Source organism: Monodelphis domestica, chromosome 3, assembly GCF_027887165.1.
Source record: "Monodelphis domestica isolate mMonDom1 chromosome 3, mMonDom1.pri, whole genome shotgun sequence".
Classification (NCBI taxonomy): Eukaryota; Metazoa; Chordata; class Mammalia; order Didelphimorphia; family Didelphidae; genus Monodelphis; species Monodelphis domestica.
Genome location: NC_077229.1, coordinates 35,914,860 through 35,940,357, shown reverse-complemented (window position 1 = coordinate 35,940,357; position 25,498 = coordinate 35,914,860). Strand labels below are relative to the sequence as shown.

The 25,498-nt window shown below is 41.0% G+C and overlaps 1 protein-coding gene across 7 annotated transcripts in view; it reads right to left on the bottom strand.

Annotated features, from left to right (window-relative positions):
- MED13L (mediator complex subunit 13L) overlaps nucleotides 1-25,498 on the bottom strand; it is a 446,607-nt gene that overhangs the window by 34,372 nt on the left and 386,737 nt on the right. For 6 of the 7 annotated variants that reach the window (XM_001365370.4, XM_007489988.3, XM_056821680.1 and 3 more), the window contains 4 exons: nucleotides 16,511-16,731; nucleotides 15,950-16,155; nucleotides 8,135-9,057; nucleotides 1,329-1,508 (listed from right to left, as the gene is read on the bottom strand). In XM_001365370.4, the coding sequence (XP_001365407.2) occupies nucleotides 1,329-1,508; nucleotides 8,135-9,057; nucleotides 15,950-16,155; nucleotides 16,511-16,731 (1,530 nt within the window). The remainder of the gene's footprint in view (nucleotides 1-1,328; nucleotides 1,509-8,134; nucleotides 9,058-15,949; nucleotides 16,156-16,510; nucleotides 16,732-25,498) is intronic. The other variant, XM_007489989.3, reaches the window with a different exon arrangement.

Genomic DNA, 25,498 nt, shown 5'->3' with positions numbered 1-25,498 from the left:
ACTAACTCTAACATGTCACATCTCAGGAACCAACCATGACTTTCCATTTTGTCTGTGCCACCCTGGGGGAGACAATCCAGGGAAGATCATCCTGCCCTCCTGGTCTCATGATATTCTAAACTCCATTGCTCCATTTTTCTGGTTGTTCTACCCTCATGACTAAATTCATCCAATGATTTCCCTGGCACAGTCCTTGCTTCCAGGCTCATGCCCAGAAACTCATGCCAAGTAAAAGGAGGGGAAGAGAAATTTCCTTTTGCACAAAGAGAATACTCAGATAAAACCCAAATCCTAATTTTAACAGACATTTTTATGTAACTGGTTAATGGGACTAAAAACCAGGCATCATGATTTAATAAGTGCCACCAATAATGCAGCTCCTTCAATTTGGATGGATGTACCCTGGTGAGGTGGCTTTTGTAGCTATTGAAAATAATCCTCAAAATAAATAGATCCACATTTTCATATTGCTATACCACAGTGTTTAATTAAGATTTTTTAAATGACGCCTATTCAATCATATTGTTTTCGTTATTTTAGTAATAATTGTTAGTGAGAGCAAAAAGGTTTTTTGTACATTAAGTAAAATATTTCCTATTTCACCCTGCATGCTGCATGTCTACAGAACACCCTAGTGGGGGGTAGGACATCACAAAACATATTAAGTTATTGACACAATCTGCTAAAATTTTCTTGGTAGTCTGGGGTCACTGTTCCAGACAAGCTCATGGGCTGTGACCTTGCATGAGATCTGACAGAAGCTGATGAAAGTCAAATGAAGTAAGGGCATGGGCAGCTACTACTAGGCCAAGCAGCCCTCTCTGTTCTGTTACTTTACTTTCCATGTGCAAAGGAGATCTCATCCTGACCACAAAAGCAGGAGACCCAGACAGTGCAAAATGTCCCAAAGGAGGCTGGTGTCCCTAGCACTGTCTCTTTATGAACTCATTTGGGCCACACAAGAACTCTGGGACCCACCGGCCCTTATCATCCCCATTTTACAGAGAATGAAGCCTAAGGATTTGTCCAGGATCACAGGGCAGCAAAAGCCTGAGGCCAGTCCTCCAGTCTCTATCCTCAATTGTTTGTCCTCAGCCTGAAGAACAAAAAAAGCCAGAGCATGCATTCTTCAGGCCATTTATTGAATAACTCAGAATTCATGGAAAAATATAAGTCTCTGATTTCAAAAGAAACACTGGGTCAGTATCAACCTATTTAAAAAACATGAAGAATTCCAATAGGTCCATAAAGGGAAGATAGGTGACAGTGGAGGCTGAAACAGCTTCTAACAACAGGAGAAAGGACCTCAAAGTAGAAAACAAGCATACCATAGGTGCCACGTCCAGCCATCTTGTGGAACTGCTGCCAGGTCAGGGGTCCCTGCACATGCTGGATATTCTCCCAGGTCCTGCCTGTTCGCTTCTTCTGAATGGCATCCTGAAGAAAGGGCTGCAGGGAGAGCAGCATCCGCACCACATCCTGGGAGGAGAGCATACTGATGTCCAGCACTAGAGGGGCAGTGAAAACAAGATAAAAAGTCAACAAATGGTGCCAGAAATGGCTGCCACCTTCCTTTCCTCTTGTCTCAGACCTCAGCATCCCCAGGGACAAAATGGTTCCTGCTTATAAAAGAGTGGCTGAGAGTGGCTTAAGCATGGATGACAAGTTCATTTGCCTAAGACCTTTTTGAGATACATTTTGATGTATATGGAGCACACAGCCATTGATCTGGAAAGGCCTAGAACTCACTGGCAAACCTTTTCCAAGTTTGAGTGCCTAGAGGGCAAATTCAAACTGTCTATGAGCCCCCAGATTACCAGTGAGAGTTGAGGGAGAAGCTTTCCAAGGCTGGATAGATGGGTGGGGCATGCAAAAAATGTCCTCAGGTGTTGGGCAGAGAAGGAACAGAATATCTCCCCTAGTGTCGACTCTGCATGGGTGCCACATCTTCACCAATGCTGGCCTAGAAGTAAGACTGCTACTAGCTGGGAACATTGACTCCTGGAGGGCTTCAGGAGACCCATCATTTCAGGACTCTATTGCTCCCCAAAACTATCATTACTTTTTAATGTATTACATTGTAATGTAAACAATGTAATACACATTGTTTAAAAAAAAAACACAGTTACTGTGCATTTCCAGAAAATAACAGCATATTTCCTGCTCTACCAGATAACTGGGAAGTCCTATCCTCAATCCCAATATTGAAAGGTATGTTTCTTGGCCACAAAAGAAATATTTCAAAAGTCATTATAAGAAGAAACCACAATTTAGTATGCATTTTAGAACTGACATTTTATCCTTCTTCTATAAATAATTGGTTTATTTATCACTTCTATAGGTTCTTTTGGTTTAAACACTAAACATTTCCCAATTTTCACAACATGGAGCCACAGAATGGATACCCAGAATATCTCTGGAAAGGGGGCTAAGATGCTACATTTCTAGGACACTATTTTTTGTTGGTCAAAATGTGAGGCAAACAGCTTTTGGAAGAATTAAGGAATGCCATTTTCAAAGATCAACTTTCTTTTTACAACACCAAGCAAAGAGCTTCCATTACACGAAAGAGAATTTCTGTAAAATATATTTACATATTCACAATGTGGGGCACTTTGGAACCCTGGATGAAAGCTGTGGGTTGAAAAGTACCAATTTACTCTAGAAAATCAAGATGAATGGTTTTTCAAGTTTCCTTCCACCCCATTTGAAAAAATGAGACCACCAAATTATGTAATAACTAATTACCTTAAAAAAACACACAAATATTTGTATGGTTAAACATAGAAATAAATAGAAAGCCACTTGTAGTTTTTGGATGTAAAATTTAAAGAGAAAAATTCCTAAATCATTTTCACTAAACACAAAATACTTAAGGACTCATAATCAGAGGCCTAGATAGAGAAGGGAAAACAGATATGGAAGTCAAAACTGCACAGGCTATAAAGTAGACTGAAGGTGGGAGGAAAATGCCAGGATTCCAGTTTTGGCAGCAAAGAGTTCTCACCACATTTACTCAAAAGGACTATAGGAAGGGAAATCTGCTTCTTCCCTGTAGAAAGGTATCTAATTGATTCTTCTGGTGCCCCCTAAGAATCTTTGGAGGATGGTCTATATTTATCATTCCTTACCTTGGGGTCACAGCTGATGAGGGAATGAGGGAGAGAACGGGGAAAATAGAGATATGCTCATGCCATCAATTTGTATTACATTACACTTAAAGACATCAAATGTATCAGATATTAATGTCTTGAATACACAAAAAATTTTTGATGGTAGGTTTTTTCCTCTAGTAGGAAAAAAAAGAAGATCAAAATAGGGTTTGGATTGCCACATGTGGTAAATGGAATGAAAATGGCTGCTTGGAACTATGGAAGAATCATACTTTTTGGCTTCTGCCTTCTACTCTAAGGAGAAGAATCTTTCCTCTTAAAAAGGCAAAATAAAAATGGCTAATAGAATGAAAGTCCCTGCCTCCCTGTCCTGGAGGAGCTCATGTCACTAGTTACAGGCAGGGCAGTGAAGAGGCTGATGTGGATGACTGACTGCTGGTCCACTGCCAGTGACTACTGACAGATCATGGGGAAGGGAGCAGGAGACTCTGAACCACAGAAGGATAAGCACTGTCCGGATTTGGAAGGTTATATTATAAAGTCCAGATCAGTCTGCTTGATTTTGAAGCCTGGCAAAACTTGAAGACATATGATTAAAGGGTTGGCAGGTGAAACCCAAAAAAGGAAGCTATGACTACACAGTGCCAGCTTGGCTTCATCAAGAAAGCCATGTCATGCTATCAGCATGTTCGTTAATGACAAGGTAATCAAAATGGTAGATGCCATGTGGAGAGGGCTCAAACTGAGATCACAAAGACTTGGGGTCAAGCCCTGCCTTCAGTCCCAAATAATCTGTGGGATAATAGGCAACCCTCCCCCGCCAACCTCTTGGCCCTGTAGGAAACTCTAAGATTCTACATGGCAAATGAGCTGACTATCTGCAGCAGAGTAAGCATTTACACCCCCTCCAGTCTCAAACAACTAGACCAGGGCTCCCCAAGCTTTTTACAGAGGGGGCCAGTTCACTGTCCCTCAGACCACTGGAGGGCCAGGCTATTTAAAAAAAAAAAACAACTATGAACAAATCTGTATGTCGATATCTGGGATAGCGGAGGCTGCAGCACTGGCTGGGATGGGCCTGTCACACCACTATACCGGGCAGCAGTGTACACAGTGCGGAATCCCCTCCCCCAGATCGCCGCTCACCATGCTGATGTCTTCCATTGTGCAGCCACGTAATCCTTTGCGTGGCACCTCGTTCTCATTCAGTTACTCTCAGAAAACAATGCCATGCAAAGGATTATGTCAGTGGAAGTAGTGCTGTAGGTGAGTGACGCTGCAGCACTCCTCTCACTGACCACCAGTGAAAGAGGCGCCCCTTCCAGAAGTGTGGTGGGGGCCGGATAAATGGCCTCAGGGGGTCTTGTGTGGCCCGTAGGCCGTAATTTGGGGACCCCTGAACTAGACCAGCAACAGACCACTAGAAGGATACCAATGAGTCAACAAGAGTGGTTAATGAATTGGTATCTCTTGTGGGAGGATCTGCTGGGCCCTGTACTATTTTACATTTCAATAAAAGACTGGAATAAAGGCATAGATTAAATGGCTGGCCAAATTCTCAGATGACATGAAGTTGGAAGGAATTATGACTTAATCAGTGAACACACATTTCGTAAATACCTACTATGTGCCAGGCTCTGTGGATACAGATGAGTAAGTAGTTCTTGCCTTCAAAGAGCTTGCATCCTCCAGGAAGGATATCTTTTTTTGTTCCCAGATAAATACAGGACAAGTAAAAAATAAACACTAAATAATTTGAGGGGAGAGCTGTTTGAAGGAGATGGACAATACTTGGGTCAATCCTTGCACAGAGGCAAGAGTTCTGAGAGAACAAGGTAAGGAAAGAGCCCTTCAGGCCTGGAGAAAAGGTTATACAAGGGGAGGTGGAAGTAGGTGGAAGGTGAAGCATCAAAAAACAAGGAGGCCAGCTGAGCTGGGAGGTGGACTGATATGAGTGGGAAATAATGGGCATACTACCCAGAAAGGTAGACAGAAAGGCAGACTATGAAGGACTTTAAATATCAGAGCATTTAAATTTTATTCTTAAGACAAGAGGGATTTGTTTTTTAGCAAAGAATTGACATCATCACACATATGCTGCAGGAAGATCATTTGGGCCACCATGAAGAAAATGAATGAGGGCCGGAGTTGGAAGAAAGTAGATGCCCAGCAAGCATGTCTGATGTGAGCCAGGATTTTAAAAGACATCATTAGGCAAGAATGTTGGGTCAAATACAGGATAACTAGAACTTCCCAAGTATAAGAGTCATGGTTAGAGAGCAGTTTGTCTGAAAAGGCCTGGGTGTCTGACAAGATGGCTTGGGTGAGGAGTTGTTAAAGATCTAACCTGGAAATCAGCCAGAGGCCAAACAGGATGGTGAGAAGCCTCCCCATAAGGAGGTGGCAGATGACAGCTTTAAACAAGTATCACCCAAAAGAGGGGTCCAATTTATCCCCGAAAACAGGTGGGAGGGAGCTGCAGAAAGGCAGGTTCTGGCTTGATATGAGAAACAACTTTCTTACTAATACAGTTCTCAAAAAGATGGAATGAGCTGCCTTAGGAAGCAGCCAGTTCCCTTTACTTCACTCAAAGTTTTCAAGAAAAGGCCAGATGACTCCTCTGAGGAATGTTGAAGTGGATGCTGATTGGACTCAGATTGCAGAATCCTAGATCTACACCTGGAAAGGAACTTAAGAGGCCATGGTGAAGACTGGATTTGGCTCTCCCCTGATTGTAACAATGAAGGTATTTAGCTCTTCCTTTATTGGGAATATTGAACTGTAATCCATATATATTTTTAGATTTTAATCCCCAAAAGGTGATAACTCAGCATTTTAAATAGATCTGCCCATTATAACTACAAAAAGGTGTTAAGTAACTACAAAAGGTGAACTAACCAAAAAAGGTGTTAAGTAACCAAAAAGGGTATACTCAAAGAAGGTGTGAAGAGTGGGCAGTCCTGGAGAGGAGCTATGATTGGTAGATGTGAGATTTAGGGGAGGTGACACAAGAGAAAAAGATCTTTAAAAAGAGGACCAGAGGCCAGAAGAAGAAATTTGTTTCAATATATTCAATTTGAGGAGATCAAAGAGCTCTCTGACTCAGAGGAGAGACTGGAAGACAAGACACTTGAGGAATGACAGGAAGACAGACACCCAGACTTCTTTTCATTTAGATGGTCACGGTTGGTGAGTGAAAGGCTGACATAGGAACCCTGCCTTTCTCAGAGGTGTAAAACCTCTGAGAAAAGCCCATCGTCTTGAGACTCTTTTCCCTGATTGGGGCCTTAGTATTTCTACCTGGCTCAGAGGAAGCCAGAGTTTTCCCCTTTTCTCTCTTCCGTAATATCTTCCCGCTATTATAAAAATAAACTACCATAAATTCCATTTGCTTTAGTAATTCATTTTGGGATTTAGAAATTAAATAAATCCCTGGCGACCACCTAATTAAAATATTTCAGTCTCAACCACAATTAAATTTAACACCATCAAGTCCAATCCTTTCATCAAATGAGAGTAAATTGAGTTGAAGTGACTTACCCTGGATCACACAGCTAGGAAATATCTGAGACAAGATTGGAGCTGAGGTCTTCCTGGCTCCAAGATGGGCATTCTATTTTCTGATTCATATTCTGGGCTTCTTTGAGTTTCTTTGATTTGCTTGTCATAATGTTGATGACTTAATGCAGACCCATTCTCAGATACTCATTTGGTCTCTGTTTAAGATCTACCATATATATTGTTGTGACAGTCATGGGTCTCCAAGAGGCCTAAATTCATTATCTTGTCCCCTTTAGCACTGACAACCAAGAGAACACATTATTATAAGCTTCATGAGAGCAAGTAACTTATCCTCCAGCCCTTTCTATTATTTATCTTCACAAGACCTAACACATTTCTCTGAACTTATGAGTGTTCAATTGATGCTGACCATTTAAGAGATGACAAGAGAAATTTGGATAAACAAGTCAACTCCTACATAGAAAACAAAAGGGAAATTTTCCCATTTGGCAATAAATTTAACAATTTTTTTCAACTATTAAATCTGTATAAGTCACTGGAGGTGGGACCTGGAGAACTGAAGATGAAAAATGACAAACTTTGTCCTCCAGGAACTCCTTGGAGGCTTATAGATTTTTGGGTGGGTATGATGGAGTAAAAGGAGAGATTCATATCAAGTGCTCTAGGAAACTTGGAAAGCCAGGCACTGCCAGGGAAAGAAGTAAATAAAAGAATCACAAGCAAGAGGCAGAACCTGGAGAGAATTTACAGACAGGAAGGAGACAACACATTCCAGACCTGAAGAACACCGTAGAGAGGACTATACCTAGGAGATGGCCAATTCAGGTAAGAGAGATAGAGGGAGGGGGAGGAGGAGGAGGAGGAGGAGAATAACAACAACAACAACAACAACAACAACAACAACAGCAGTGAAATGAGCCTGGAAATGTAGGTGGGAATCAGGTTACAAGCAATGGGGAGCCAGTGATGTTTTTGGAATAGAGAAATAGCAGCCCATCTGGATAGTACAATGATTCCAAGTCCCTGGATGATGAGTTCAAAGAAGCAACATGGCACAGGAGAACCAAAACTGGCTGTGGAGCTAGGAGAACTTGGGTTCCAATCCCATCCGTGACCATGTATCTTGACTGTGTGACAGGGCTCTAGGCAGATAAGAGTTGGCTTGGCAGAGGGAGTTTCCTTATCTGAGAGTTCCTTGTCTCAGTGAAATCATGTCCATACTCTATTCCCTATTCAGGATAAAGGATGGATTAAAGAGTAAGCAAGAAACATGAGGGTTAGGAGACACTCCAGTAGAGAATAATTCCATTTTTCACTCAAAATTTGGATTAAAATTACTTACCTTTTAAAAAAGGCCTTAACTATATTTTGGAACATGAGATTTTTTTGGCTTCAATTACAAGGAAAGGTCATATAAGGTAATAAACAAGGAATCATTAAATGTAATTATAACCCCAAATTGTTTCTAAACAGAAGAGGGTTTGCACTCTGAAACCTACCATTGCTATGAGGCCAAGAGTGGACAGTGGCACTTCGGACAAGGGCTTCGTCCACTCGCCCACCAGTGGGGTTGTCTACATACTGTCGCCCCTGCTCCAGCGCATTAACACACTCTGTCCAAGAGTCATTGTGATCTGCTTGTACTCTGTCATAACTCCAGTGTGTACCAGGAAGGGTATGATGGTGACTGGGGGAGATGCAACCCAGGCAACTTAGAGCTGCAAATGGCTGTGTGTGTTGGTTCTGGAGAAGGAGAAGGAGACTGACAGGGGGCTCCTGGGCTTTCCTGCTCCCCTCCATCTGTGGGAGAAAGGCAGTCTGACACATCATTAACCGCCGCTCAGCTGCCTGGCCAAGATCTGAGTTTTTCCCGAAAATATCCACTTCATCCTCAATGAAGAGCCCCGAATGATAGCCCAGCTTGCGGTTCATGATGGCGCTGAAGCCGCAGGTACAGCGGTACTGGTCCTCGTTGGAAGAATCAGGGATGTAGAGTCCAACATCTGCTCCTTTGATATTCATGTTGCAGGCACATATGCAACAGCTGTCAAAGTTCCGGTCTTTGAAGACATTCAGCACAGAATCAGAGAGAATCAAGGTCACATACAGACTATGGGCCTCAGGGACAGGCTGGGTGGTGGCAGGCTCCACGGAGCTGAGTGGCCTTGTGGTGGATGGGGTGGAAGCTGGTGACCCCTGCTCAGTGCCGTCATATTTAACAGACCCTTGGCCACTGGCTGTGCCGCCACCTCTGGGGGTCCGTGGGGTCCGGGGTGTCCGAGGGGTTGGGACAGAAAAGCGAGGAGTTGCTGGGGAAGGCAGCACGCCTGCCCCGCTATTGCTGGCTGGTGCTGCGCTGTTGAGTGTCACTGGTGTATTCAAATAATCCTGGTCTGCAAGGCTCCCAACACTAGGCACGTTACTATGGCAGAAAGAACACCAAGGCATTAGAAACTCATTCTGAAAAGTCTGTTTCCACACAACCACTCCTACTTCCCTTTTCCTTATCACTTCTCTTTAAGGTACAATATTGGCTCAATCTTTCTTTTTATAAAAATAGAGGTGAGGGTAGAGAAAAGAGAGAAAAAAGAATCAATTCCATGTCAACTTGACCAATACAGAGGGAGGAATCCTTGGGCACAAATTGTTCTGTTTAATTGTATGATAGTATTTTTGCTTAATTATTTTCGCTAAAAATGTGCTGTTTGAACTGACTAAAAAGCCACGACTGCCTCTATTAAGAAAAGCCAAAAAAACCTTCAAGAGCTTCAAGACTAATTATCTAATGGCATCTAGGGTTCAAGTTCCATCTAATTCAAATTATGTTCTCTGACAATGAAAATCTGTCAATGTGTACTCTCTGAGGCTATTGTCTATCATCGTAATGTAATTATAATCAAATATGCCCCAAATTGACAGATGACAGATGGAAAAACCTCTAAACAACTTTATCCCAACTTTTCTAAAAGAGCTAAAATAGAAGTAAGCTCCATGAGGGCAATTGTTTTTTGCCTATCTTTGCCTCCACAGAGCGTAGCACAGCGCCTGGCACATAACAGGTGCTTCTCTAGGTGCTCAGTGACTGAATTACACGTGCTAACGGACTTACATAGGGTTCTGTTTAGAAGAGTAATCACAGCTGATACCTACTGATTATACTAAGATTCTTGGTGACATGACATGTGTCAACTAAGTGGGAAGTATGCCCAGATGCAAATAAATTTGCTTAGGAGGCAGTGAGGGTGTACAGTGGGAAAAGACACTAGACCTGGGCTCAGAAATACATAAATTTAAACCCAGACTCAGACACATACTAGCTGTTTGACCTTGGGGAAATCACTTAACCTTAGCTTCTTCATCTCTTAAGAAAGGAAGTATGGCTGCTGGGTTTATACCCCAAAGAGATCATAAGGAAAAAGACTTGTACAAGAATATTCATAGCTGCACTCTTTGTGGTGGCCAAAAATTGGAAAATGAGGGGATGCCCTTCAATTGGGGAATGACTGAAGAAATTATGGTATCTGTTGGTGATGGAATACTATTGTGCTAAAAGGAATGATGAACTAGAGCAGCGGTTCTCAACCTCTCAATTTGTAGCAATGAGAATACATAATGCATATCAGGTATTTACATTCCAAATCATAACTGTAGCAAAATTACAGTTTTGAAGTAGCCACCAAAATAATTTTTTGGTTTGGGATCACAGAACATGAGGAACTGTATTGCGGGGTCATGGCATTAGAAAGGTTGAGAACCACTGAACTGGAGGGATTCCATGTGAACTGGAAAGACCTCCAGGAACTGATGCAGAGCAAAAGGAGCAGAACCAGGAGAACACTGTACACAGAGACTGATATACTGTGGCAAATTGAATGTAATGGGCTTCTCTACTAACAGCAATGCAATGACTCAGGACAATTCTGCAGGACTTATGAGAAAAAACACTATCCACATCCAAAGAAAAACCTGTGAGAGCAGAAATGCAGAAGAAAAACAACTGCTTGATCACATGGGTCAATGGGGATATGATTGGGGATGTAGACTCTACACAATCACCCTAGTGCACATACTAATAATATGGAAATAGGTCTTGATCAATGACACATGTAAAACCCAGTGGAATTGCTCATTGACTACAGGAGGGGTGTGGGAGAAGGGGAGGGAAAGAATATGAATCATGTAACCATGAAAAAATATTCTAAATTAAATAAACTTAAAAAAAGAAAAAAGGTGTGGGGGAGAAATATAATAATATCTCCCAGGGTTATTGTGAAAATTAAATGAAATAATATTTTTAAAGCTCCTTGTAAATTTTAAAGTGCTTTATAAATGCTAATTATCCTCATCATTATTGTTATTATCATCATAGCTGCTCATTTCTAGCTAGGGGGACAAGGGAGACTAGATTTTTCCTCTATTCCTAGCATGATATAATGGAAAAAGTCCTGGGTATGGAGTACAAAGATCTGGATCTGAGTCCTAATTGATGCCACTTAGAATTTCTGTGAATTTGGGTAAATTCTCTTGATCTAGCCAAGCCTCAGATTCCTCACATGTAAAATGAAGGGCTTGGGCAAGACGTTCCTTTCAGCCCTAGATCTCTGAGCATATGATCCCAAATCACCTAACTTCCTTAGTTCCTTCATCGATAAAATAAAGATGTTGGCTGGGATGGCCTCTGAGGCACACCCCCCCCCCCCCAGATCCCAAGTCATGGCACTAATAAGCTGAAGAGGATTTATACTTACACTATCTCATAGTGTCATCGAAAGAAAAAAACTTAGAAACTTCAGAGCTTGTAAAATTTAGAGACATCAAAGAACACTTGTTGCTTCATCATTTTAGTCTGCTTTGGCACTGCAACTGGGGTTTTCTTGGCAAAGATAATAGAGTAGTTTGCCATTTCCTTCTCCAGCTCATTTTACAAATGAGGAAACTGAGGCCAACAGGATAGTGATTTACCCAGGGTCTCACAGCTAGGAAGTGTCTGAGGCCAGACTTGAACTCAGGAAGATGTAACCTAGGCCTGGAGCTCTATACACTGTACCACCATTGGGTCAAAGAACATAAAGATTATCTAATCCAATTCCATCATTTTATAGATGAGGAAAGCTGATGGCTGAAAGGTTAAGTGGCTGACCAAAGGTAATTCAGCAGAAAAAACACGATTTGAACCCAGGTCTTCTGACTCTACACCTAATGTTTTTATCCATAGAACATCATATTGTCCACCCTAAACATAATGTATAGACACATGCATGTGTATACACACACACACAGAGCAGTATATATGTAATAGATATATTTTCTATATAAACAGCTACTTTTAATACTAATCAGTTATGGGAAAACAAAGCTTAACATCAAAATACAAGTGTATGATGGCCCCTGGAAAGTCCTCTTGACAAATTACTAAAAATATTTTATTGAAATAACCCATCTCTGAGAACACAGAGTTCATTTTTTGCTTCTGAGAAGGAAGCTCATATTCTTACTATGCCTTTTTGTGTGTTCTGTTGTACTCAAATGAATACACCTACAAAGAACTGCCCATCTACTTAGCCCTCCCACAAGAAGTGACTCTTCTGAATCATGTTCTTGTTTAGAATTAGTTCTGCCAAAATCCCCAGAATGAGCTGTGCAGATGTGGGCAGGAAGAAAGGCAGAGTGCCTGACATACAGTAACTACTTAGTGACCTCTGACTACTAAGAAAAGGCAACCAAGAAATTTAGATTAGTGATTATTACTCACTCAATGTCCAAAATAAAAAGCATTACTTTGGCTAGATTAATTTCAAAGTTGAAATTTCTTTTTCAATAAAAGCAGGAAATTGATAAGCAGTGAGAGAAGCTCAGTAGCTCAGTGGATAGAGTGCCAGGTCTGGAGTTGGGAGAACCTGGGTTCAAATTTGACATTTTCTAGCTGTGTGACCCTGGACAAGTCACTTACTCCATTTGCCTAACCCTTGCCCTGCTGTCATAAAAGTTATTACTAGGATATTGTAAGAATTTTTTTTAAAAATCAATGTAGAGTAGAAAAAGATTAAATTATTTCCTTGGTAGTGTGGATAGTTTATGGTTTACATAGTTTATTTCTCACCACCCTCATTCTTTGGAAGGGCAAAAGGAAATCTTAAAAGCTGTAAGCAAAGATGTAAAGACTTAAACTAGTTCTCCTATAAAAGGTATTCCCAAATAGAAAACATTCAAGTATTGCTTTGAATAATTTGTATCTGTGAGAGTAAAGCTGAAAAGTGGAGCCTGGGAGTTCCTGTAACTATGACCTCATGGCAATGTACAATCATCACAGCCAACTTCTCACCAGGAGGGGGTTCTATCATTAGGGCTATTTTCTCAACAGGATAACAGGACAACACAAGCAGTTACATCTGACCTGATCTCTAAGGCCACAGCACATGGAAGCAAAGGCTGAAGCCACTTCAACTTCAGTTGGAATCTAAATGGCATGTCTGAATCTAACTGAAAACCCATATACGAACAATCAATGATCATTGATTGGATCATGGGAAAGTGATGCTCTAATCCTAACAGACACCAAGCAAGCACTGTGCTATTTGCGAATCACTTCACGATCACCTGAGCCTCCCAACAAGCCTGTAATAAGGTAGGAGGCAGAGGCATTGTTATGGCTCTTTTACAGATGATAAAACTGAGCACTGAGAGATGAAGCAATGGCCCAAGAGGCAGGATTTTAAGCCAAATGTTCCTCCAAGTCTAACATGTTATCCAACTATACCATTCTTCTATCAAATGTCAATAACATTTTTCTTTGGCTACATAAAATGCATCCAAGTATTTTAAACCCTGCCCTGCCAAACAGTCAATAATCCCCACTTGGGGATTCCTTGGGGCTTATTTGTGATATGGCAATAAAGGATCAAGGAATGATGACTATCACTTCATCAAGATTTCATTTGAAATTCCTTTGGGAAATTGTTTTTGGATTTACCTTCACCAATAAAATGAAGTACTTATTGCAAAAAAAAAATTATATTTGTACATATGCATGTGTATATATGTATAACATATATATAATGCATATATTGTATTTTAATTTAAAATCCAAGATTTTGATTTTTGTTCAAGAAAAGATCTTCAAGGAAGAAGCTTGCTAACCTCCTAAATCCAGAGAATGAAGTGTTGCAGAAAGATGCCAGAAAATCCACACTACATCAAGAAGATCAAGAATGAACTTTGGATATGGTTGATTGAACTGAAGTTTGATTGAACATTTATTGTAAATGTACCCATTTATGCCAAAAGGGACTGCCCCTAATTTGGCTTTCTGTCAACGCACCTAGCAAAACATTGGTTTTGCTTTCTTTCTTTTCTATTCATCCCTCACTAAAATTTCCTCTTAGAAAATTGAATATTGTATATATCTGTAGTTAGAAGTGCGTTTAGGACTATAAGATGATTATGTTAAATGATCAATGGGGAGACTAGTCTCCCAATGATCATCAGGGGGGTTTGTGAATCTTAAAATTTCTCAGACTCTACCTTAGAACATTTGGTTAGGTCCATTCCCCATTTTAAAACAATGATGGGACTTTGGTCAGGAAGGTGGGAACTCTAACATTACTCCACCCATACTTAGGCATACTTTAGGGGAGATAAAATTGTAAACTCCTTACTGAACAATGAAAAGTACTTAACCCCTACTTAAAGTAAAGCTAAAACCCTTAAGCTGGGTCTATTTTTAGATCTAATACAAAAAGGTGCTAAGTACCTATGAAGGTCAAATTAATCACTAAAAGTTCAAGCAAGCTTAGCAAGAGGTGTGAGGTTTTAGTTTACCCAGAGAAGGTGATAACAAGATGTGAATTAAGAATGGTCAGTCCTGTGAAAACATCTTACTGTGATTGGTAGATGTGAAAACTTAGGGGAGGTGGCATAGGAGAAAATTTTCTTTAAAAGGAAGAGGTTTAGGCCTCTGAGAGAAATTCAGCTTTGGAGCTGAATTGGAGGCTGGTCTCTCTTTCAGTGGCTGAAATTAGTGCAGCTTTGGTAGCTGAGTTGGAGCTCGGACTAGTTGCAGTAGCTGGGTCTCTCTGAACACTAGAGCTTGCTTGGAACAAGATCTTGTGGTGAGTGATAAAAGACTGACTAGTCTCACTTAAGGCTATATTTCATACTATATTTCTCTTATTCTCTCCCCCTTTCCTTAATTCCTTATTTGTATTAATTACAAGTTGATCTACAATGACCAGATGGCCGGAAGCATTTCCTGCAACCCGAGCCACAGCGGATTTTGTTGCTAAGGTGCTTTTAAAAGAAATTATTCCTTGCTTTGGACTGCCAGCATGTATTGATTCAGATAGAGGAAGTCATTTTACTGATTCTGTCCTAAACCAGATATATTCTTCCTTGGGGATAACTCCCAAATTCCATGTTCCATATCATCCCCAGAGCTCAGGCCAAGTGGAGAGAATGAACAAAGAACTTAAAACTATGATTGGAAAATCATGCACTGAGACCCATTTAAAATGGCCTGAAATTCTCCCTCTGGCCCTATTTTATGTCAGAAGTAGGCCTAGAGGAGACCTACACATCTCACCATTTGAGATGCTTTTTGGACATCCGCCTATACAGGCTAAACCTTTTTCCCCTGCATATACATCACTATTAGGGGGAGATACTACTATTGCTTCCTATATACAGGAATTACAGCACAAACTTCATGGACTTCATGAATCCGGAGCTGCAGTACAAGCCAGACCACCAGACTTTTCTCTTCATGACCTGAACCCAGGAGATAAAGTTTATATCAAGAATTCCAAGCGTACTGGAGCAACTCAGCCTTTGTGGGAAGGACCATTCCAAATATTGTTAACTACTCCAACATCTATAAAGGTTGGAGAGAACTCTTGGATTCATTGCTCACATGTGAAGAAAGCATCTTCTGTTGAGACTGATTGACTCTACCGTATCATATGCATTGGAGATAATAATCCATAGACAAATGGATGCTGTTTTTCGAGAACACACTGAATTACTGATATATAAAATATAATTAAGGGCTTGATTCAGAAGCAGGTACTGTAAATTTCCTGAGTCAGCTTCAACATCTTGTTCTATATCTAAATAGTCTGGTTTTCCCTAATGTACACATGAAACTCAATTTGAAAAAATACAATGTAATTTCTAATGGGCAATAATGCATACAAAAGCAAGATAAATTACTGGTACAGGAGTGTTTTCAAAATGCTGCTAGTGTCACTGCATAGTATTGTGTTAAGAGGTAGCAAAGACACAGGAGAGTTCCATCCCCACCCCCTGCCCTGAGCACATACTTGTAGCCATCTCGGACAAAGGCAGCTGCAGGCGGCAGAGGGAGCTGCTCGATTTTAGGAGGAGCTGCCCAGGAGGGCCTGAAGAGGCAGGCATCCGGCACCTTCAGAGGCAGCAGGCACTGGCTGGGCAACATCTTCAGTGGAGCAAACAGGGAGGAACCCACAAAAGGCTGCAAGGTGGGAACTTGATGAACGTATGAAAAGTCCTATGAAACCGAGGTAGGAGAGTCAATCAATGTTAGGGCTGATTCAAAAAACAAACATTTCTGAAGAAGCTATCAGGAAAAAAACAGAACTTGAAAGCTATACTTCTCTCAAAATAAATTGCCTAAAATAACTACCAAAAACACGGACCAAGATTTTTAATTATACCAAGTTTTTTAAAATAACATATCAATATCTAAAACATCCCATTTGAAGGATGTTTTTAATGAATTTTAGGCAACAATTTATCACAGAAACAACTGCATATAAAATAATACATTTCTCATTTTGAAAAGGTTCTTCCAAACTTTCCTTGCAAGCTCTCCTGCCTGGGGATAATGAATACAGTAGCATTACCTTGATTTCTTCAGGTTTTGGACTTCCTAACCCATCTTCCACTTCCATTTTGAACTCTGTGAGTTGGGTTGAAGCCATGCTGACCATTGGACTCTCCATCATGCCCAATGCTGTCACAGTCTCAGAACTGATGCCATCTTTATAATTCATCACAGGAGAGAAGGCAGGATGTTGTTCCAAAGATGGAGGAGTAGGAAACATCCTTTGTAGATCTGCCACTGCTAAAAAGAAAGGACAGACGTTCAAAAATCATCCTTCTTTTCAAAGTACACCAACATCCTGGGTAATGACTAACTGTTTTCTTTGGTTCAAAACATTATGCTACTAATTAAATGGTGACATTGCATACAACAAATATACACATAACTAGTGAAAAGAACAATTCAAGCAATTAGCATGACTATTAGCAAGAATTCATGTTATTTGGGAATTGTGTAGCTCTTTGCATCTTACTATTAGTGATAGTAATTAAATAATCAAAAAGTTCCTTGCCTTCAGACCTTGCTCCCCCTCAATCAACTGCAATACAATAAAGTCAAAAGGGAAAAGTTGAAAGCTTGGATAACTAAATGGAACCTGGAAGTTCTAAAATGGGGAGGCCTACATTTATTTTCCCTTTCCGAAAATTAAGATTTCTCTTTACAAGGCTGCAGGAAGCATTTTGATCCAGGCTAGTGAGCATTTGTTAGCTAAGCAGCTGACCTTATTGAGCATTCATATTTTGGGGATAAAAATTAAGGAATTCTTAATGTCAACTCTAACAGTATATGTGGAATTATGCTCCTAAGTCTGCATATTAAATCTCAAAAGTTCCAAACTGCCACGTGAGCCTAATTTCTTTGATGGTTGCTTTTCAAAACCATAGCAAAACAATTATGTTTCAGAGTTGAGATATTTAGAACACATCAAAATTAGGAAATATATTTTTAAAAGGGTAATGAGGTATTAATTTATATCAAAGATATTCTATGAGAATGATTAGAAGTCTGTGATTTTGTAGAATTAAAAGGGGAAAATGGCACTTAGCCAAGTAGATTGAGAGACCATATTGAAAAGTAAAAGCTAGAGATCAAAACTTAGTGTCTAGAAGCCCTCAGTCCAATGAGTCCCTCTGACAGGGATCTGCTGTATAACTCTGGCAAGTCCATTAACTTCTTAATGGCCATGGCACCCTTCTAAGTCAATAACATGCAGACCAGGTCACACCCTACACTGGTAGAAGTTCCTCAACAATGAAACAAACACACCTAATCTATTAAAACATTTTTAAAGTGGATTTGGAAAATTGGAGTTGTTTCAAACATCTTTCCAGAAAGCAGTTCAGTTATATAATTCAGAAAATGTGTGTATTTGTACATATACATTTTGGAAAAGGAATTGCCCTCTGTTTGAAAGTGACTTTTTCAAGCACAGACACGATGAAACTCAAAAGCACAGAAAACCCCACAGTCCCATTTAGAGAGTTAAAGCTCGAAGAGAACTCTACAATTCCTACCCAGACTTTTCTTGAATGCTAAAGGAACCTACCACTTGTTGGTTCTATCTTCCAATCTTTATTAAAACAGGGTTTGGTTAGAAAGGAGAAAGCAAGGACTCAGTGCCTACTATCTAGTCCATGAATTACACCTTTATCTAACTTCCCATGCAATTAGTTCCCAAGATGCCACAACCCCAGTTGTCTAGATCCTGGCATAAAGGATCCCAGGACACATTAAGCCCCTCTAACCAATGGGATGCCAAGGCATTGTTTTACTCTATTAGAAAAGTCAGCATTCCTCACGGCCTGTTTCCTACATGTAGTGATAGAATGTGGACACCAGGGGGTGCCAGTGTACAAGACTGAGCCACAAGCTCTACCCCACATGTTTAGTGTCCCTGATTTGGGAGCAGATAGATGAATTTATCAACTTCCTTTTTTGGGGAGGGGGAGCGGTAATCACCAGTATTTGAACAGCTTTTTGGTAAGCTCACTTATTCAGACTAATATGTGAATTCTGACATGTAAATGATGGCAAAATGGAAACTCAAATGTGGTATAGTTCTTCCAGAGTGGTCAAGCCTGAAGCCCAAGGCTGGTGGGACCATACATGACCGAACTGCTCCGGGCCTGTTTCCCTGTCTCAGACAGGAAAAGAACAGTCTGGATAGTGTCACGTCCTCTCTAAAAAGGTCTAATTCTGTGATGGGGAGGTGGGGAATGAGGGGACAGGGATGAGGGGGACAGACCAGAACCCCGGGGATTTGGTCCAGCTTGAAAAGACTGGGGCTCAATTTCCTTCATCTTCTATGAAACCTGCTAGTGTTAGAGTTGGCATTCAGATACTGCTTTGTAAATGTTAATATAAATGTCAATGTCAATATAAAAGAGTATTAATTACTGGTTCTACTACTTCACCCGATCCTTTTACTTGCCCTGTCACTGTCTCCCTTCTCCCCACCCACAACAGCATCCTCTGGACTCAAGAGAGCCTCTGCCTACTTAGCTTGGGAACTTCATCATGGGTTGGGAGAACCTGAATAGAGATCAAGTAAAACGTTTCCTTTCACAAGCAGCCATCCACCTCGGGACCCTGACTTCTGTCCTGCTGCTCCTCACCTCTCCACCTACAACGGCAGCCTCCAGACCATCGCTTCCAAGAGTTTATAGGATCACTGATTTAGAGCTGGGAGGAATCAGGGTCAATCTGGTCTAATTCACTTATTTCACAGATGAAGAAGCTGAGGCCGTGGGAGATCAAATGACCTTTATCTCATCAAAGTGATAAGCAAAACAGCCAGGATTTGAGCCCAAATCTTCTGACTGCAAAGCCATCTTTCCATTGTATCAAGGTTGGTTTTGGAATTCACCCTGAGCCTAGACTGCTGAATAAGTGCAAACTCACTAAATCCATTCTAACGGGCCCCAGACCATGCTCCCATGCCAGGGAATCTTATCTGCAATCAATCACCCCTTCTGCCCAACTACAGTATTAGGATGAGCTCCCTGGAGGCACAGGAATAGCTCATATTTTCATTTGTATCATCAGGATGCAGTCATTTAAATATTTTTTCATTCATTCCTATTTAGTAATTCATATTACTTTATGTTTACAATGATACTAATTCTCATTTTAAAAGTATTCTGTAGTTTCCAAAGTGTTTTCCTCCTCATAGCTCTGGGAGGTCTAGAGTAGAGCAAGTAGGACTCCTCTTTTGCAAAAGAAAAGGACTTTGCTGGAACTCACAATTAGTTAAAACTGGGGTCCGGACTTGAATTCAGATCTTCTCATTAAGTATAGTGCTGTGTGCATTGCTCACCAAGACACCAAGAATTATCTGGAATCCCCTGGAGCAATATATAGTAAAACTAAGCAGCTTAACAACAGGAGGTAATTTCAGCTAACATATAGCACTTGGGAAAGTGCTATGTGTGTATGTATATAAGCTTCACAACAACCCTGAATAGTAGTACTAATCTTACCGCCTATTTTATAGGTGAAGAAACTGAGTGACTCAGTTACCACACAGCCAAGTAGGGTTTGAGTCAAGGTTTGGATTCAGGTCTTCTTGATTCCCAGTTGAATGTCCTGTTCACTCTGCCATATTGGCTCTAAAAGCTAGGGATGTTTTTGATTGCATTTTATTATATAAGGGATGCTGAAATTCTCAAGAGAAAAAAACAACACAATTTATTTTAAAACTTTAAAATTTGCTTTTCTAATTTGGGTTCTTAAGTTTTTTTCTTCTGTAACATGAATAGAACAGTCTGATAAGACTCAAGGTCACAGTTCAACTTTCTGTAGTATTAACTAAAAAAAATGAGGCTTATATTTAAAGGGTGTTTTCAAAGTTAATCTATATAAAAGGGAAAGCAGATGCTATTGTGAATCAAATAACAAAAATGTGAATTCTTTTCAAATAAGGTACTTAATTGTCCATGTTGGCAATTACAGAACATTTACACATACACAGAGCAATCTGCTACTTACGACAGCTTCAGTGACATGAGAACAAAGAAGATTTCTTCCTACTAGTTAGTCCTGGAATTCAAAATGTACAAGAGTGACAAGAGAGTCTAAGCAGTCAGCTGTGGAGCTAGACATTAAAGAAATGTGATGCCTAAGATTTGTTCTAAAGTCAACTAGTCATCATTTCCAATCACTAATGACTAACATTCCCATAGGACTTGAAGACTTATAGCCACTTTGCACATATTATTTGATAATGAAGAGACCTTTAGAATAGAGGGTATATTCCATGGTCTCTGATGTCCTGAGACATGCACCCAGGCAGTTAGCATGGAGACTTCTGGACTACCCTCAGAGCAGGGGAAATCTCCTTGAAGTATCATTTGTTTTTCTCTGAATATTCAAATAACAGAAGAAAAAAACCCAAGGAAGTAGTCCAGTCCAATAGCATTGACAGCTTTTCACTTTGAATAAAATGCAATGGTTGAGTTTAATCATCATTTAAAAGGAAAAAGCAACAACTTGAATGCAAAAAATCCCTACTTAACTGGTTCAATGCTTAAATCATACAATAAGGATTTATGTGCTCTATATATTGATGTGAAGAGAAAAAGAGGAGGATTAAAGAATCCAAACATCTCAGAGTAAGAGAAGATCCCAACATCCATCAAACCTCTTCCCCATCCCATTGAGATCCCTTCCAGGACATATCAAACAAGGGTTCCTTTGCTTAAAGATATTTAGCAAACTGAAAATCAGCTAGCTATTCCAATCATTTCTTTCTCCTTCTACCCAGTAGAACAAAGCCAACCCTCTTGCACAGATCAGCCCTTCAAGAACATGACCATAATCATGATCTTTAGTTAACCTTGAAGCCCATTACCATTCAGAATCATACATAATCAACATCCTCCCCAAATACAATACAGGTATCCCTTCCACATCTCCACCTATGGCTCCCTCCAAGTCACAGGGGAAAATATTAAGCAACTCAGAACCCCTCAGAGACTTCCTTCTAGGCTGACATTAAGTCATTAATAACTACTTTTGACTACTTTGGGAGTCCAACTTGTCAACCTGCTTCAAATTCACCTACTTGTCCTCCATCAAACCCACACCCTTCCATTCTGCCCATAAAAAATATCACGAGAACACTGTAGCATTCCCCTGATTCCAGGTAATCTCATGGAATTACATGGTAGCTTAGCTTTGAGATTCCTACATATAAATAAATTTCCACATATGCTGTAATGTTGTTCCTCTCCCCATCCCTTGAACTACCTTGTTTCTTTTGAAGAGGTAGTCTTTATTAAAAGATACATCCCAGATATGATTCCTATATGCAAAACTGATGATAAAGAATTTGCCTGGTTAAGACCTGTAATTGTCCCTGCTAGTAAACCACAGTTTCCATTCAATTCAAACTTTCTGAGTGTCAGTTTTTCTCACCTGTCCACCAAATCTTTAAAGCAAGAGACCAGTTTACTAAGTACCTATCAGGTACTGTGCTAAGCACAGAGGTTACAGACAAAAACATACCAAAAAGGTACAAAAACTGTCCAGGACCTTAAAAATCTGTGTTTTTCTGGAAGGAAATAACATGTACACAGACAAGCAGATACAAAATAGAGTTAACAATTTAAAGTCAAGACAAAGTCAATCAGGAGTGGGGCAGGGCACCATTTGGAACATTAGCAAGCATCAGGAGGTGTGAGCTCACTTGAGAGCTGGCACTGGCAGGGAGTCTTGAAGAGAGGAGGCAGAAAAGGGGAAGGAATAGAATAGCCAGCTGGCCAAGCATGGCCTACCTGCAGAGGGCACCAAAGGGAGTCATGGTCAATGGTCAACTTTCTTTTTCTAGCAGTTTTTAGGTTGTCTCTTCTTAACTTCAGTTTCTCTCTCTCTCTCTCTCTCTCTCTCTCTCTCTCTCTCTCTCTCTCTCTCTCTCTCTCTCTCTCTCTCTCTCTCTCTCTCTCTCTCTCTCTCTCTCTCTCTCTCTCTCTCTCTCTCTCTCTCTCTCTCTCTCTCTCTCTCTCTCTCTCTCTCTCTCTCTCCCTGTCCCTCTCCCTCTCCCTCTCCCTCTCCCTCTCCCTCTCTCCCCTTGCCTTCTGTGTATTGGCTCCAAGGCAGAAGAGTGGTCAGGGCAGGGAACAGGGGTGAAGTGACTGAGGCCAGATTTGAACCTTGAACCTCCCATCTCTAGGTCTGGCTCTCAATCCACTGAGCTACCCAGCTGCCCCCCAAACTCTTTTAAAGTCTCCTAGGCAGAGCTGGAAACTGCCTAGCTTTGCCCAAAGCTTTTTTTCTTCCTATTTTGTAGTTACTCTGTTAAGCATCTGACTCAATACACATGGACACATGTGTGCATGCACCTATGCACAGTTTTCTCCTTCTCCTATCTTTTCAGATTAAAGCACCTTTTGATTTTAATTTTAAAACTCTAGGCAATTTCTGACCAGGAAATTCTGCTTAGGTAGTGCTGCCCTTCCAGGGGAAGGTCACAATTCTTCCTTTGACATACACCACTGAGCCTACATGAGCCTGGGGTTCTTGTTATATAAAATAAGGGTATTGTGAAGCTCAAGGTAGATAAGGGATATAAAGCACTTAACTAATGTTCAACTTTTATGAAAGCTACATAATTAGTATTGTTGTTATTGAGTATCCTCTATGTTTGGCCAAGAATCTGTCATTCCTATATTTAAGTCACTGCTCTAAAGTATGAATTATGCCATCCTGCTGCATATTGGTTTATTTGAAAAAGAAGGGGCCTGGAAGGACTACAAGTTCAATCACTACAACCCTGTGATATGACCACAGAGGTAGTTCATAGACCTCAAGTGATACTAAGAAATGAGCCTCAAGTGAGGAAATTGGTAATCCAGAGTTTTCTGTCCTGGTCATATCATCAGTGGAATATTACATTGTAAGCAAAACATCTAGAGGTGAGTACCAGACCTTTGCAGGATCTAAGGATGCTGAGCCTGGAGAAGATTTAGGGGACACAGGAGAGCTGGCTACCTAACTGCAAGAGAGACCAGACTTGTTTCCTTGACCCCAGAGGATGAAAGTTGGAACATGAGCAATGGGGACAAAGGTAGGTTGCAAAGAAACAGAACCAGGTTTGATCTGAGGATAAAACTTCCTCCTAATTCTAGTTCTAGTTCTCCACAAATAGAAGTGGCTGCCTGGGAAATCAAGGTCCCTTTTTCTGCATATTTCTAAGGGCAGACTGAATTATCACTTGTAGGAATACTGGTCAACACACCTAGCATCCTTGGCCAGAACTCTGTCTTCAAGGAGCTTACATATGAGTTCTGTCTCTAGCTTAACACTTGTTAGGCATCTCTGAAGCCATGCCCAGAGGAAGGTCCAAAGATCATAGAAGATGGTTTTCATGGAGTTTAAAGAAATACAAAGCAGCATGCACGCACACACACACACACACACACACACACATAATGCTGACCAGAACACACAGATTGGTGCCTGTAGGGACAGCAATCAACTGGGAGGACAGCTTGGGCATTCCAGACCTAAAGAATAGAGTGGACAAGGTGCACTGGTAGGAAAGTACTGCAGAGCAGGGAGCACTTAGAAAAAGGCTATCACGAGGCAGGTTGGAAAGGTAGGCACAATAACCATGGCTGATGCCTCAGTGCCACAATGATGGGTCTGATGTGTGGTGGGAAATGAGGAGCCACATGTGTGCCCTCAGAAGAAGAAAAGATGGATGAATGAGGAGAGCTTGAAGGCATAAAAAGTGATTAAAGGCAATTGCCTTTAATCAAGTGGGCAGCAAGGGAAGAGAGAGGAAGGGTGAGATTTCGAAGACACTGTGCAGGAAGAATGGGAAGTTTTGCCTACTGTTTGTATGGGGGAAGAGGCCAAGAAAAGACTCGGTGGAGGTAGAGGATTTGACATGGGAGAAGGTGAAGGATGAGGCCACAGAGAGAAATAGGCATATCAGGAGGAGAAGGGAAGACACATCCATTTGGCCAGGTTAAGTTCTAAATGTTAGCAAAAAAGAGAGCAAAGTCCCCTAATACAACCCACGGGACAAAGTGGATAATAGGTGAGTAATAAGTACTGGGACTGATTCTACTGATCCATCTTGGATGATGGCCTGGTCCAGACACCTAGCAGGCAATATATTTTTGTTTGCTTTTTCAGTCCTGGTGATGGATTTCTTCTGATCCATTCACACACATTCTAATTTGGTACCCCTGAAGAACAATAACACAAATTCAGGTCAAGTAGCTATAGATACAGACAGGGTGAAGCTTTGAAAAGCCACTCAGGTGACAACAACTAGTCTCTAACAGGAAAGGCCCAGGAAAGGCAAGACTGGTAACTGCACTAAGGATCTGGTCACTTATCATCCAGAGGCCCAGAGAGCCTTTCTCACTCACTGGCTTTCGGCTCCCAAAGATTCCAGGTACCCATCTGCCTCAGGGTTAGTCAACAGTCAATAATGAGGTAAGAGGGAACAAAGCAAACCTCACAGGCAGGAGCACAGCTTCCTATAGCATGTGGCACACTGGCAGGTTGAGAGGGTGCTCAGCTTTACCATAAGCTTCATACAGGAAAATATATGACAAGTTTGCAAGATAATGGCTACAATAGAATTCCTTTGCCCCGAGCTTTTCAGGACTGCAGATTTAAAATAAAGCAGAGTACTGTGAATTTTAGATTTTCTCCACCCTGATTAAATCTTTAAAATCCTAACTAACAGGAATGTCTACACCCCTACTTAAGGATTAAGTGTTGAGGAGGATGGCCTATGACAGACATGTGCTAGCAACTGACAAATAAGAAACAACTGACAGACCCCCTGGGCTGTCCTAAGTCCTTAAGCTACCATTGGTACATGTGAGACGCAGGAAGTGATCTAAAAAAAGTCTATATATTCGCATCACTTCTTCTTGCCACTCTCTTTGGCGGCAGAGACGTAGCTGGTGGCAGCATGCTGGGTGTCTTGGTGTGCCTGCAGCTCTTGTCCGGGTTTGGCAGTGAGCATTCTTGGTGCGGTGACTGGGAG